This window comes from Lissotriton helveticus, chromosome 3_1 (genome assembly GCF_964261635.1).
Source record: "Lissotriton helveticus chromosome 3_1, aLisHel1.1, whole genome shotgun sequence".
In the NCBI taxonomy this organism is placed as follows: domain Eukaryota; kingdom Metazoa; phylum Chordata; class Amphibia; order Caudata; family Salamandridae; genus Lissotriton; species Lissotriton helveticus.
Window position 1 is genome coordinate 1311672354 of NC_136061.1, and position 14698 is coordinate 1311687051.

The window sequence follows — 14698 nt, forward strand, 5'->3', positions numbered from 1 at the left end:
CCTTATCCCCTACATGATTTGATCTGTTTTTAGGTGATTCACCCGCTGGAATGTTCATACATGGAACCAGTCAAGCATCACAGATGCTGAAATAAGCACGAATTAACAGGACAGAATTCTATGACACTTCTTTTTCTGGGTATTTAGTCCCACCGCTTGCTGCATATATTTTCTGTTTCAGTACATTTTTCTGTTATTTTCCAGTTGAAGCATACAAAGCAATGACATCAATCCAAGGGAGGAGTCAGAGGCAAATGACTAGTAAAGGTTCACAATCTACACTCCTTTAAGTCACAGACTAAACACTCTTCCACAGGTACGGGAATCTTCTAAAACTTTAGTCTAGGCATACTAAAATATAACTCCAATCACACCTTGGAATTCACAATCTATTTCACCCTAAACAGTCGGGTTCTGGTCTAATCAGTGCATAGAAATCAACCTTTAGGAGATTCTTGAGGTTGTACTGCACTTCACTTATGCAGGCAGACCTGCACTTCCATTCATTCCTAACTCAGTGGACAACATGCATCAAAGAAGGAGCTTTTTTCTTACTCTTATGCCTTTTGGACAGCAGAATATAACAAACTCTCCTCCCTTACTGTTTTCTACATTTATTTTCAACCATTACTGATAATAGGTAAACAGATCTTCCTAACAATCCCCAATTGCTGATCCCTAAATTTTCATTAGTGTAGATGGTATTCAACCAGGTTTCTACTGTTTCACAGTCTTTCTGGGTCTAAAGTTTTGATGCGAGACAATGAATGTCACACAGCATTCAAGGCAAGTAGTTCCCTTTAAAACACCAAACTCACTGAGCCCTTCACCTCTTTGGCTGGACAGTGTTCCAAGGACGCGAATGAAGAAAGTAGGTTCAGCAAGGGATAGCTTGAGATCTATGACAAACCAAGTGGCCCAGATGTCAAAAATATATTTTTCAGCCAATTACTGTGATTGAGACAGGCTGCCATTTCATCCCAAAGACAGCTATAATAGTTGGACCAGGTGTTAAATCAGCCTGTTGGAGATCCCTTGGTGCAATTACTTCATATAATTTAGTTGTGAAATGATTACTTCAAGTGGCACAGGATGTGGGTGTCAGACTCAATCAGAATTCTACATCTGTTCCTTAAATGCTTATACATTTACATCCCACCCTAGCCAAAAAAACAAGCACTGATAATCTGTACCAAGAATCCATTCAATTCACTTAAAAATATTTCCTCCCCTAGTCATGTTACTTCTCATGGGCCTTTTTTGGGGGTTGGGGGGTTGGGTGGTCAAGCAGGATTAGAAGACACTTTGTTGAAGGGTTCAGGCTATGGAATTTAATCCCTCAAATCTAGAGAGACATTTTTTTAAACCAAATTGAGTCCCTCAGCGTCAGTCTTGGTTGCATGCAACTGGCATTAGCACGCATAGAGACACAATATCAATGTCATCATCATGCCTCTAATTAAATTGTGATTAATACACTGATGCAAAGTGTTTTATTTGGGCTCCTTATACCTACATCCTTTAGTCAATCGCAGTTTGCACTTCATAGTCTCCTTACATTCAACAAAAAATGCCAAATATGATCTCAGTCAAAACCGTTACCATACCTGTATGTCCCATGTGCAGTCAAAGTCTGGAGGGTAGTGCCCAGGGTAATAAGGAGTGGTAATTATGCCATTTTCGTCTCTCAAACTCCCTCCACAGATTGCTAAAATGAAAGAAAAGCAACAAATACAGTCATGGGTTGCTGAAAAGAGAATATCATTTGCAAGGTTGAGATACGGAGTCATAGAGAGAGATGGGAGAACATTCAGAAAAAAGAAAGAGAATGGCAGAAAATAGAGAAACAAAAGAAGGGAGAATTTTGGATGGAAAGAGCGAAAGAGGCGAGAACTTCATCAAATTTCCAGGCATAAGATACAAATGATGTTGCTTTCAAACGTCTGCTCTTGATGTGCTGCTGCCAAGGCAAAAATGCACAAGAATACTCCAGCACGTTGTCAGAGCACACAACCAACTGTCCCCATCCAGTCTTCACTACCATCTTATAGCCCACTCAGTTAGCCCTGCTGCTGTGGTGGATATAGAGTGGTTGTGGCTGTAGAAGATGGTCGAAACACAGGATGAATGCACAGTTAGTGTTACTCTGATGAGTGAGGATTTTTTTACTCACTCATTTATCCAATCATCATCCATCCATCCTTGCACTTACTCACCAATTATTCTTAACCATTCTCATATTCACCACTCATTCACACAACCATACATAAAACGTGCTGATCAGGAAAAGGCACTTTCACTTTGACCGCTTAGTTATGCCAATGCTTCTCCAATATTGGTAGCAATATTTCCAAAAGTTGAGCGCTCAATTAATTATAGCTACAGACCAGCGTAGGTTTCCTGTTTTCCAGCGATAGTTATGAAATATTAAAGGGCTTCTCCAATATTGGTAGCAATATTTCCAAAAGTTGAGCGCTCAATTAATTATAGCTACAGACCAGCGTAGGTTTCCTGTTTTCCAGCGATAGTTATGAAATATTAAAGGGCTAGTTTATATATACTTTACTAGGTGTATACAGGTGCAGCAAGCAAATGCATTGTGTGCATAATATGCTCAATCATGTTGCTAATTTATATGCATTATTTCTTGTGTAAATTTTAAGTGTGTCAAGCACCTGTAAACTGCCACAGAGCACTGTGGATGATACAAAATGTAAATTTGGATGCAGGTGTATTATTCCATTCTACCTGCGACTACAGTGGATGAAATGCAAAAGCCCCCTTTAAGTTCATTTAGGCAAATACAAGCAGGGTCTGGCAGTGTGGTGGATTATGAATCTTGGATTTAGTGTTTACTTTCACACTGGTGAGTGGGAGGGTGTAAGGTGGATACAGTAAATTGATTAGCATAAGAGTCATGCTTATAATTGTCATGCACCCTGGTATTTGTAACTTGATGAATGTAGTATCAATGACAGAACTTGATAGAGTAAATGGTGATGAAGTAACTGTTCAGAGACTTTGATAAAAATGTAAACGCGGCCAGAAAAAGAGCGAGTGTCAAACAGAAGGGACTGAAAGACAACAGTCATCAAGCTGGAGAAACTGAGGAAATTAAAATTATTCAAATGGTGGGATGCAGCCACTCTGAAAGAATATTTCTATCTTATGATGATTTAAATAAAGATATAATGTTAAAATGGGAAAATTATCTCAAGACATCAATAAATATGATGGAAGCAATAATAGAGAATACAGATGGAAAGGTGTCAGGAAACAGTAGAGGTGGAATATTAAATTGAGGCTATGAATTTACCAGAACCAACAAAAATTAGGAAATACTGTACAGTGTAATTCAAAAAGATCATGAAGAGATTAAAGAGAGAAAAGTCAAGAAACTAACACGCTAACACATTTGATAGTTTGATTAAAACTAAAGAGAATTAACACAGAAAAGAGAATATCAGGGAATCTACAAGTAAAAAGATCCCCAGGAGTTCAATTACTAACAGTAAAGATGGTGAAACTAGGACAAATTAAAGAGAAACCTCAGGCCTTTGAAGATAGTTTAGAGAGGAAGTAAAATAAAGCCTTATTGACAAAAGAATGGCAAATGCAAGAACAATGAGAGGACATCAACAATAAAGGTCAGGATAAAGGAAAGGAAGATACCCAACAAAAGGATTGAAAGCGAACTCATTCAGGAATACAGAACAATATGTAAATGAAATGGTAATCAGGAGAGATCATAATAGGATGCTGGATAATAGGACTAGAGAACATAAGAATAATATATCTGATAAAAGCATTTAGTTTTAAAATGGGGTCTGCTGTACAGCAAGGTGTGTTTTAGTCAATGACTACTTGTTATATAAATAAATAATGGACTGATATTTTTTAGGTTTGCATAGACCTTAAAATTTCAATTCTTTGTGCAGAGGTCAGATAGCAATGCACAGGGTAAACAGTACATATAACCAGTGCTCTACAGATACAAGATATTAACAGCTCTCAGAGAATGGAACATTAAAGACTTGAGGGTAAATATTTTCATCTGGATTACATTGGATAACTTGTCCTATGGACAAAACGGAGGGTGTTCTTTTGTGCTGTGTAGGAGAGTAGGGTCTGCTATCCTATGGTCACCCCAATTTTTGCTTTTTGCTTCACTGGTTTTCGACTTAATGTGGCTGTGGGCCTGCTAATCAGACCCACAGCCCGCTGTTCTCTCTCTAAATTCACAGACATGTACTATAGGTACATAACCAATTTGGTACTGGACACCTGGTCAGCCCCTGTACCATGCACTATAGGTGCTCAGGGCATAGGTGCATCCAAGGCCTACCAGGGGCTGCAGCATATCTTTTGCCACCCCTGGCTGGTACTTAAATCGACACAACTGGCTGTTCACACAGCTGGGGCAAGGTGGTGTAATCACCCCTTGCTTAGATATAGTATACCTATATCTAAACCTATATCTGGACACATATATACCTATCAGTCCCTCTTATGGCAGGCCTTTACAATCCTGGAGGCAGAGTGCTTGGTTTTATGTGAGATGGTGCTCTAGCATGAGCTGAGCCTGTCTGCAGTGTTCGGAACCATTTCCTTACTGCTGTTCCAGGGTATTGCCATACCATATACTCTTAAGTGCATTATAATCCTCGCGGTTAATGCTAACTTTGGTTTGGCTTTATCAAAACAGGTTGTGTTTGGTGTCATACACTTTGGAATACTACCCCCTCGCCAGTTCTGGCGACGGGGGTAGCATTCCACCCTTCTAGAGGGAGAAGACATGTTACTTTACTGAAAACGCGATTAATCCTAACCAGAACCCCAGCATCACAAAATGGATGCTGCTGCAACAGACACGAGTCTGGCCTCCTGCTGCTGACTGAAACTCGACAGAGGATGCTGGATCAAAGGATCTCCTGTCACAGGGAGGTGTCACACCACCCCAGACAGGAGATAGTGGATTGTAGCAGGGAGGGTTGAAAGAAACCAGACACTGCCTGGGGCACACAAGGTGTCACTGGGCAGATTCCAGTCAAACCGGTTCTGGGGCCATCCAGCCCCAGTCCTGGCGGCAAACTGGACAAAGGAAAGGGGTGTAACCACCCCCTTAACGGGTCCCACCCATAGGAGGGACCTAGCAGGTAATCCAGCCCCCCAGATTGGAATATAGGTGGGAGCAGTGCCAATGCACATCAGATTATCCTGACTCAAACTTATGAAACAAAACTCTGGACCCTTCGACATCCTACTCGATGTAGAAGACTGAAGAATCTCCCTTGTGGTCAAGGAGTGACCACCCTGTGCAAACAGGCACCATCCAGCACCTCGACGTTTGCTTTGTTGCAGTTCCCGCCGGAACTCGAGCGACAGAGATCAACAAGACCCAGCGTGCCTGCCTTCTAACAGCCTGATCCACAGTCCCTGCAGAGCTGAGACCCGTGGAGGCGACCTGAAGCGTGGGAGCGGCCATCTTGGAGGAACAACGAAGCACTGACCGTGCAGCATCCGAGGCTCCCTCGAAGCTGTGCATTGGAGTTTGAGAAGCTCCAGCCCCGAGCAGCTTTTGCACCAAAGCTCACCCCTCCACACTGGACGAGTGCTGCGTGGGGCCCTTTTGCATTTTCCTGCTCGACGCGTTGGTCCGGTCGCTTGCCCCTTGGCTAGTGGCCCCAGAACCGACGAACCTACAAATTTACACAGCTAGTCTGGTTGCTCTAGACTGGCCCTCGCTCCCCTGAAAAGGAGCACCCGCTCTGACCTTGCTGGTCCGAGTGTTAAGCCATCTTCGAATCCTGTGTGGGTTGCCTTTGCCAAGGCTTGTTGACTCCGATCTTGAAGCCGACACCGCCGACAGCGAGAGCCTTCGTGGGACAGCTCGTGATTCACTCCAGGACATCCTCGGTGCCCCAGAGACCACGTGGCAGCGGAGAGAAGCTACACGACATCGACCTGATTGCACCCGACATTACCTGGTTCCTTCCTGGTCACTGGCTAGTGACCCAGACTCTGTCCCCTCTGCTTTCAGGTACTCTTCAACTTCGATCCACCCTTGGATTGCACCGGACACTTCTCTTCTGGACGCCTGCAGCATCTTCATCTCCAGGCACCCTAGATCTTCGTGACGAAACCCGACACATCTTCGCACCTGTGCACCCGCTTCCTGTGGGTGAGGTAACACTTGAACACCGGTGCTCCTGTAGTGGAATACACCTCTAGTGTCTAGCTCTAAAGTTTTGTCCTTCTAGTCCAGTCGGAAGACTCTTAAAACTGTAACTCGATAACTTTTACGCACCATTGACTTTACATTGGTGCAAGCTTGTGCTTTAGGCACTGCACCCGAATCCCGCGGGCTACTCCCGTCCTAACTGCTGTTAGTCCAGTGTAGTCCAAGCGATTCACAAGGCCCTAGGCCTTACCCCCGATCGATTAGTGATTGTTATACCACTTTATTGATATATGGTTTGAGTGGCCACCGGCCTCATCCAAAACGTGCAACTTGTCTATGTTATACTGTGCTTTTATTTAAACGCTTGTGCTTCATTGCTCATAAAGAGTAGTGGGGATTATTCTAAGAATAAATACATATATTTTGGTAATATATAACTTGTGTGGTGTCCTTTCATTTGATATTACAGGATTGTATATGGTAAAACAGCTGGCTTCACATGTCCTCTTGAGTTAAGCCTTTAGGCTGCTTAGTCCATGCTACCACTAGGATAGCTGGTCTATAAGGTTGACTTACAACCACCACCATAAGGGATTGTTTGGACTGATACAAGGTGCCGTCAGAACTGTGGACATCATATACCAGGCCAACTTCTCACATGCTGCTAGAACTTTTATTGGCTACATACATTGATAGTTTCACCCAAGATGTTTGGACATTGATCAACTCAGTATCAACTAATCAGTACCCTTAGGAATAGGGAGATTGTAAGTACTGTTCACTCTTACACTAGAAAGTCTTCTGTGTGGTGTGAGAGGTAGATATTGTAGGCTGAATAGGATATGTTGCAGAGTAGTGAGACAGTTCATAAGCACCTGGTGAGCCTAACATGCATGGAGAATTCATGAGTGTGAAAAGCCCATAGCAATGGTTATCCCCAGAAACAGGTTCCATTTGTTCAATTATAAATTACAGAGATCAAAATAGGATCATTCTACAGTACCAGCGAAATTGCTGAACTAAGAGAATTGTCACTCTCAAACTGTACAAAACGTTTTAAATTCGTTATGAAGATGCACACCTTTTCTGTCATGAAAAATGTGTATTCAAACATCTGTCAGACCATAGCTCAAATATAATATACATGATGCCTGTTAGAAATTGGGTCTCTATTTGGCAGAGGTACGCACCCTGTCCAAGTATGGAGAAGTGTGGCTCAGGGGTTAGAGGCGGCAGACCCGGAATCTGAGATCGGTCCTGGACCAGGGTTCAATTCCCCGCCCCGGCGGGTCTTGGGCTAAAAATTCCACGGACTCGATAATTCTCACCCCGGTGCCTCCTCGACTCACGGGTTCACACTCTGCGACTCTGGGCAACAGCTTGCTTAATCTCCACAACGGCCCCTCGTGGCGGGATGCCTGACTTTCACCTTGTGGATACCCTGCTATCTCACAGGGGAATATCAGGAAGGGTTCCCTAAGCAAGCGCCGGGACACCTGCTTTGCGGGTAGCTGTGCGCTATATAAGCTCAACTACATTTACATTTACCAGAATTTGAGTCACAGTAAGTCGATACACAACCGAAATTAACCTGTACTCGCCCACTGGTAGTTTGGCACAGAGCAGTCAGGCTTAATTTAAGAGATAATGTGTAAAGTATTTGTTCAACACTTAAATTACAGTAATACAGTGAAAAACACCACAAAGGTTCCACATAAGTTTAGACAAATAAAGATATTTTTTAGAAGACAAAACACCAAAAATCCGATAAGAAACGGAGTTATGAATTTTTAAAGAATAAGTTAAAAAGGAGTGCTTAGAAGCAAATAACGCTTAGGGGTTACTCAAGATCATGCTGCACCGGGGTAAATCCAATGTTCAGGCAGACAGTGAAGGAGGGCAGGCTGTCTACAGGACTCATTCTGGTCCTGTTAAAAAGTACCTTAGATGGAGCAAGCGTCAGCGTCTCGATGAGTCGGTTCCTGTCCAGGCAGGTGACTTAGTCGATAAACGATTTTACGATGCATCGCCATTCAGCCATGCTGTTTGTCATCGTTGAGAAGCACAGTCAATGCAGACTCTCAATTAACCCCTTTACGATGAAGGTGATGAGTCGTCGTCGAGCTGTGCTGTCCGTTGTTGTAGTCAAGCAATGCAGTTTGTCAAAGCAATGTCATAAACTTGCTCCTGCATCGAGGGGTATTTAGTTGGTTGGCAAATTAGTCACTGCGTCAATTTTGCTGAAAAACAGTTGCAGAACCACTTCTAAGCCCAGGACTGGATTGGCACAGCTTGGCAGTGCAGGACTTACCAACAGCAGAGTACAGCAGTTGAAGCAGAGTTGAAGGAAGTCTTTGATGGCCCAGAGACTTCAAAATAGGAAGCAAGCTAGTAAGTCTTCGGAGTCTCTTAAGTTCTTGGAAAATGTAGAGATGCAGGCAGGTCCAGTCCTTCTCACCCCCAGGCAAGAAGTAGCAGACTAACACAGCAAAGCATTTCAGTAAATGGGCAGTTCTTCCTAGCAGAATGTCCTCAGATGCAGAAGTGTACTGAAGTCATGGTGTAGGAGGTCCAGTACTTATACTCATTTGATCCTTTTAAGTAGGGGGACTTCAAATAGATGCTTTGAAGGGCACAAGGCCCCGCCTTTCCTGCCCTGGCCCCAGACTCACAACAAGGGGGTATACAACCCTTTGTCTGGGGACAGGACCTAGCGCTTTGAGGTGCAGAGTGTCAGTTCCTCCCTCTCATCCTGCCTTAGGACGACTCATCAACATGCAGGTGGCGGCTCAGTCACACCTACCCTTCCTTAGTATGTGGCTGTGTAGAGGGAATGCAGGAAGCAAGCCGTCAACCACCCCAGGCGTGTATTCTAGAGACAGGCAAAAGGCACCAAAAGGTTTAAGTAAGAAAATGCCAATTTTCTAAACGTGGCATTGTCAGAAACGCAATTTAAAAACCAACTACACCACAAGTTGTGTTTTTAAATTACGAGTCCGGAGACACCAAATTTGATTTCCCTATCTTGTCCCAATTAGAAACTACACTTATAAAATGTTATCAGGCAGTCCCAATGCTATCCTACAAGAGGGATAGGCCTTGCAATAGTGAAAAACGAATTTAAGAGTATTTCACTACCAGAACATGAAAAACTTAACAGTCCTCCTTATTAAAGACACTGCACCCTGACCTTAGGGCTGTCTAGGGCATACCTTAGAGGTGACGTACAAGTAATAAAAGGAAGGTTTGGGCCTGGCAAGTAGGTAAACTTCCCAGGTCAACATGGCAGCTTAAAACTGCACACAAACTCTGCAGTGGCATGCCTGAGCAATGTTTAATGTTCTACTTAAGTGGGTGGCCCAATCATTGCTGCATGCCCACTAATTGCATTTAATTTACAAGCCCATGGAGTGTACTTTACATAGGGACTGATCGGTACATTAAATATACCAATTGTGGAGAAGCCAATATCATCACATTTTAAGCAGAGAGCACAAGTACTTTGTGCACTTTTTCACTGCTAATCAGTGCTAGAGTCCTAAAGTCAACAAAAAGAGTTCAGAAAAAAGGAGGAGGGCAAAAACATTGGGGTGACCCTGCAGAAAGGGCCATGTCCAACAATGCCTAGGAAGCAGACAGCATGTAGTCCTTTATGTGAGATAAAAAAAAGATAAAGGAAGTAGAACTAGAACTGAGCAGGCAGAAACAATGCCAAAGAAATGGACTGATTTCCCACTAGATGATAACAAAAGAGCTTTCTTCTGGCTACCAAAATAGCAGCAGTAACACATTATAGTAAACTTGTAGTTACACAAGAGTAAAGAGTAAGATATTCAGGTGTTGCAAATACAACAGAGTGACTGGAACCATACACCAAAAAAGAAGATGACCCAACAATGTTTTTTCATGTAGCAGATGGCATTGCTGATTGTAGCAAGAGCATTCCAGTATGTACTGAAGACACAATGTTGTATCAGCTTTACACATTAGAAGGTGCCTAAACAATGAGCAGCTCTGGGCTGCATTAAGTGCATGCAAACTTTTTCATATTCCTGGCATGTGTGCTGAGGTTGAGGCCTTAGGAATTGAACAATTGATAGCCCTAGCAGACTTTCATGCACTGACAGAGTGACACCACATTAACATTTTCAGGAAGAGGCAAAATAACTCGCTGGATAACTGGGATAATTACCCAGAAGGGACATCAAGCCTTCATAACCTTTGCAGCTCACCTACACTAGAAGAGTCTATTGCAGTTATGGTTGCTTTTGAAAGCCTCATCATCCTTCTGTATTCCGCTGACACAAAAAAAACACATAAAAGTAAGGGAAGGCCTGTATTATTTGCACAGAAAACCAAGTATTTAGTAAATATCCCTCTAACTTTGAATCCCGTTCAACAGCATGTGCTTAGATAAACCAAAGCAGGACATTTTTGGGAACGAATCATTCAAAAATCCCCTCAGCCCCCAGCTCTAAATATCTTTGGTTGAATGCAAGAAAGTTTCCAGCATGAATCACACAATCGTCTATAAGTGCAGAGCCACACGAATTGATCAGGTGCAAATGTGGATGGGACCGTGCTTTGGTGTGCAAATGCTGAATTACAGTACAGCGCTTTCATGTTGTCATTGTAGGCATAATTACAAAGATGTTGTGATGATTAGTTTATGCGAAAAAACAATTTACCAGAGGGGGAAAAAACGGAAAAAACATAGAAGTCCACCAACTTTTCCATAGTTAGCTTGTCTTATATTGTGTGAAGGGATTACAAAATGTAATTTACTTTGATGTACTAACAGAAAGAAACTTCTTTGATGTGTGAATCTTTAAAAAACCTACTTCTGTCATTTTACATTTTTACATAGCATGATAATGGCCTTAATGTGGCCAACTTGTGTTTGTTGGCATGGGAAGACATCCACACGTTAGTCTTAAGTGAATGTGTGTGAAGTGGACAAGGTAGCTGCTTTGTATCGGTCTTCAATGAGTACTTTACCCAAGATCGCTATGAAGGCTCCTTTCTTGCAAGTGTAATGTGCCTGGGCAGGACAGGCTGATTTCTTTTAGCTTTAGTATACCAAATCTGTATGCATTTGACAAGCCACTGAGCTATGCCACCTTTGAAAGGGCACAAACTTTGTATGGTTTGATAAAGGCGACAAATGGCTGCTGAGTTTTGTGAAAGGGCTTCGTTCCATTGATGTAGTACGAGGGCACGTTTCACATCAAAAGTGCGAAATGCCCTCTATGCTTCAGTCTTGTGGGGAAAAACACTGAAAGCTCAAAGGTTTGATTAAGATTGAATGGAGATGTCACTTTCGGAAGCAATTTGGGAACAGTTCCAAGGACAGTCCTGCTCTTGTGAACTGAAAGTAAGGCTTCTCTAAAGTGAAGGTCGTCAGCTCACTAAAACATACGGATGTGATAGAGACAAGGGATTCCACCTTTCAAGAGCGGAACTGTAAGGGTTCAAAAGAAGGACCTATGAGTCTGGTGTAGATGACATTAAGGTTCTAAAGTGGGGGGGAGGGGGTACTCTGGGAGGTCTAACATTTTAGACCCTCCATGAAGGCCTTGACTACATGGATTCTGTATAAGGTAGGGTGTTCACAGTTTTGCATGTAAGCAGCTATAGCGGCTAGCTGGAATTGCTTGCATGACTAGGCGAAGCCCAAGTTTTGCAAGTAAAGAAGATAATAGATCAAGTCCTGGACTGGTGGCTTAAGTGGGTCCATGCATTTAGGAAAGCAGTAGTGGACAAATCTTTTCCAATTGCAGCATAGCAGGTCCACATAGTTGGTCTGAGCACCTTTCTCAGAGCGGACATGCACTCCTGAGGGCAGTTGAGGTACCCAAACTCTAGGACCTCAGGAGCCAGGTCCCTAAATTTAGCTGCCTTGGATTGGGGCGCACGATTTGAACCACTGTCATTTCTAGTAGGGTGGAGGATCATGTTTGTCTGGCCCGCCTAGGAGGCATCAGGATGAGAGTGAGAGAAGTCTGCTGAAGCTTCTAGACTATGAATGGAAGGAGTGGGAGAGGCAGAAAAGTGTAGGAAAATATTCCTGAATAGTTTATCCATAGTGCTTTGCCATTTTACGTTTTTGGGCAGTAGCAAACAGACGATCTTGGAAAGACCTCGCATAAGACTCTCAGCTGTTCGGACCATCAATTGTCAATTAGACTGAAAAAGAGGCAGGAGCTGTTGGAAAGCCTACATTCATGGTTGACTGGGGTAAGCTTTAACTTTAACTGATAGTGCAGCTCCTAGAATGAGTTGAATCTGCAGAGGTAGCAGGTGGGAGATGGTGTTTATTGTGAAGCTCAGTTTGTGAAGGAAGGAAATAGTTGTGTAGGTATGTGCCCGGAGATGTTGCTGGCTTGCACTCTTGATCAGCCAATCGTTAAGCATGTGAATAAACAGAAAAGGATAAGGGAACCAATAATGTTCATGGTTCGTCTGCTTCAGAAGGTGACTCTACCAGCTACTGCTGGGTAAAGGACTTCACCTCAACCTGGCGACAGCTCAGGATGGGGGCACAGCTCTCTCAGTCGGTACTCCGTGCTCGAATGAGCCTGTGACCGGAACTCAAAAGAAATAAGTTTTTCCTTTGAGAGGAGAATCCCAAATGATAAAGCATGTCACCTCTGGTGAGTGAGGGATTTCGTCCTAAAACGGAAATTTCCCACAGCTAGGTCTGTGTGTTATAGTCTGTGGCTTTTATATATTTCTTCACCAACAAAACATTTCTTCTAATTTCCTGTTTAAAGTAGACCCAAGGATTTTACACTTGTTTTTGACATGGATATTAGGACACGCTTGTGTGATGGGCTGTGAAATATGCAGATCAGCAGAGCTATGGATGGAGCCTTTGCCTGTCGAGTAACAGGCATGAGGTGATATGGTGGGGTAAGAATGGGATGCGATGAGGAAATCTCTTGCCATTCTAGGTGACCCTGGTGCCACGGAAGAGCTGCCCAAACATGACTCGGCTACAACACATGAAAGAGGATTTGTTGTTACTTAAGAGGACGTTTGCAGGGAGGTGTCTGATTTGGACTGAGTTTTTGCCCAGGAGACAGTAGAAAGGGGCATTGAAACATGCAGCGATTGACAAAGCCAGGAGGAAGCTCAATAGAACTATGAGGGGGTTTTTTGTAAGGCATTGGACATTAAGGTGATTGCGCAAGGGGGCAATGAGCAGATCAGCTTTGTTTTGAGCTGATAGGGAGCATTTATCGCAGTTTGTAAATGCATATTACATGATGGAGCTACCTGACATGCTGGGGAAGTTCTGGAATGAGAAGGTCAGGTGCAGGGGTGTATACGAGTGAAAAGGCACATGAAATTTACTGGGGGGGGGCAGGAAAAACACCGCCAGGGTGTTTTCTGGATGGCAGTAGTTTTAAGGGGATGGTGAGTCGGATGCGGGTGTATCCACTCCTCTGGGGCGAGGTGGATCAAGGGGGGCATAGAGGATGGAAAGACAGTTTTTTTCTCATAAAGGACAAGCAGGCTTCAGAGGATGTGTGGTATGGTAAGGGAGAGAATGAAGGAATGGAAGCAGGATGGGGAATAAAAGATGAGGTCAGCGTATGGGGATCTGGGAAAAGTTGGTACATCTTGAAGATGGTGTGGAGGGAAAGGGGTAGGCCACAAATTTGAGGTAGTTTACAAAAGTTGATGCTATATTAAAGTTTATTTCAAGCGGATAAACTATGAAACAAACGTAGCCTTTTACATGTCATCGTGGCTATGGTGTGCGATTATTGTACGATGATGGAACCCGAGGGGAGCAGAGGCAAAGCCGGTCTCCCCCGGGTTTATTCATGGAATGGGTCATGCCAGGACAGACAGGTGTAGGGATAGGACAGGGGGAAGGGGTGGGAGTTAGGGAAAGTTATATGTAAAGCTGGGGTCAGGAGTTTAGCCTCTTTGATTGACTCCTTCACCAAAAGAAATGTAGAGGAGCATTAGCAACCCACCCACCCTACATGCTTTGATGGTAGGAGTGGAGTTGTTCAAGCTACGCCACAGTAGGAAAAGGATGGTGTGGATATGGTGGGCAGGTGGTATTTTTGGGGTGAATGGTGAGTCAGATGCAGGCATATTCACCCCTCGGGGCATGGGGGATGGAAAGACAGTTTTTTTTAGTTTTTTTTAACAGGATTCTTTGGAGAATGTGTGGTATGGTAAGAGAGTTTGGGAATGTAGCAGGACGGTGAATTAAAAATAAAAGGACGAGATCGGAGTATGAGACTTGGGGAACAGTTGGCACATCTTGAGAATGATGTCGGGGAAGTAGGTCAGAAATTTGATGTGGTTTACAAAAGTGTTTGTTATACTAAAGTTGATTTCAAGCTGATAAACTAGGACATGAACCGGTCTTAAGAAAGTGGCCTTCTGTGCTTAATCATGGATATGGTGTGTGATCACTGCACAAAGTAATCTCAGTCCTTCACAGATACTATCTTCTTGCTTCAGTGGCAGCCAGCCTCTCAAGCACTTCTCACA

General features: G+C 43.4%; 1 protein-coding gene across 3 annotated transcripts in view; it reads right to left on the reverse strand.

Annotated features, from left to right (window-relative positions):
- ST14 (ST14 transmembrane serine protease matriptase) overlaps positions 1–14698 on the reverse strand; it is a 327081-nt gene that overhangs the window by 117230 nt on the left and 195153 nt on the right. For all 3 annotated transcript variants that reach the window (XM_078681947.1, XM_078681948.1, XM_078681949.1), the window contains exon 9: positions 1608–1708. In XM_078681947.1, the coding sequence (XP_078538073.1) occupies positions 1608–1708 (101 nt within the window). The remainder of the gene's footprint in view (positions 1–1607; positions 1709–14698) is intronic.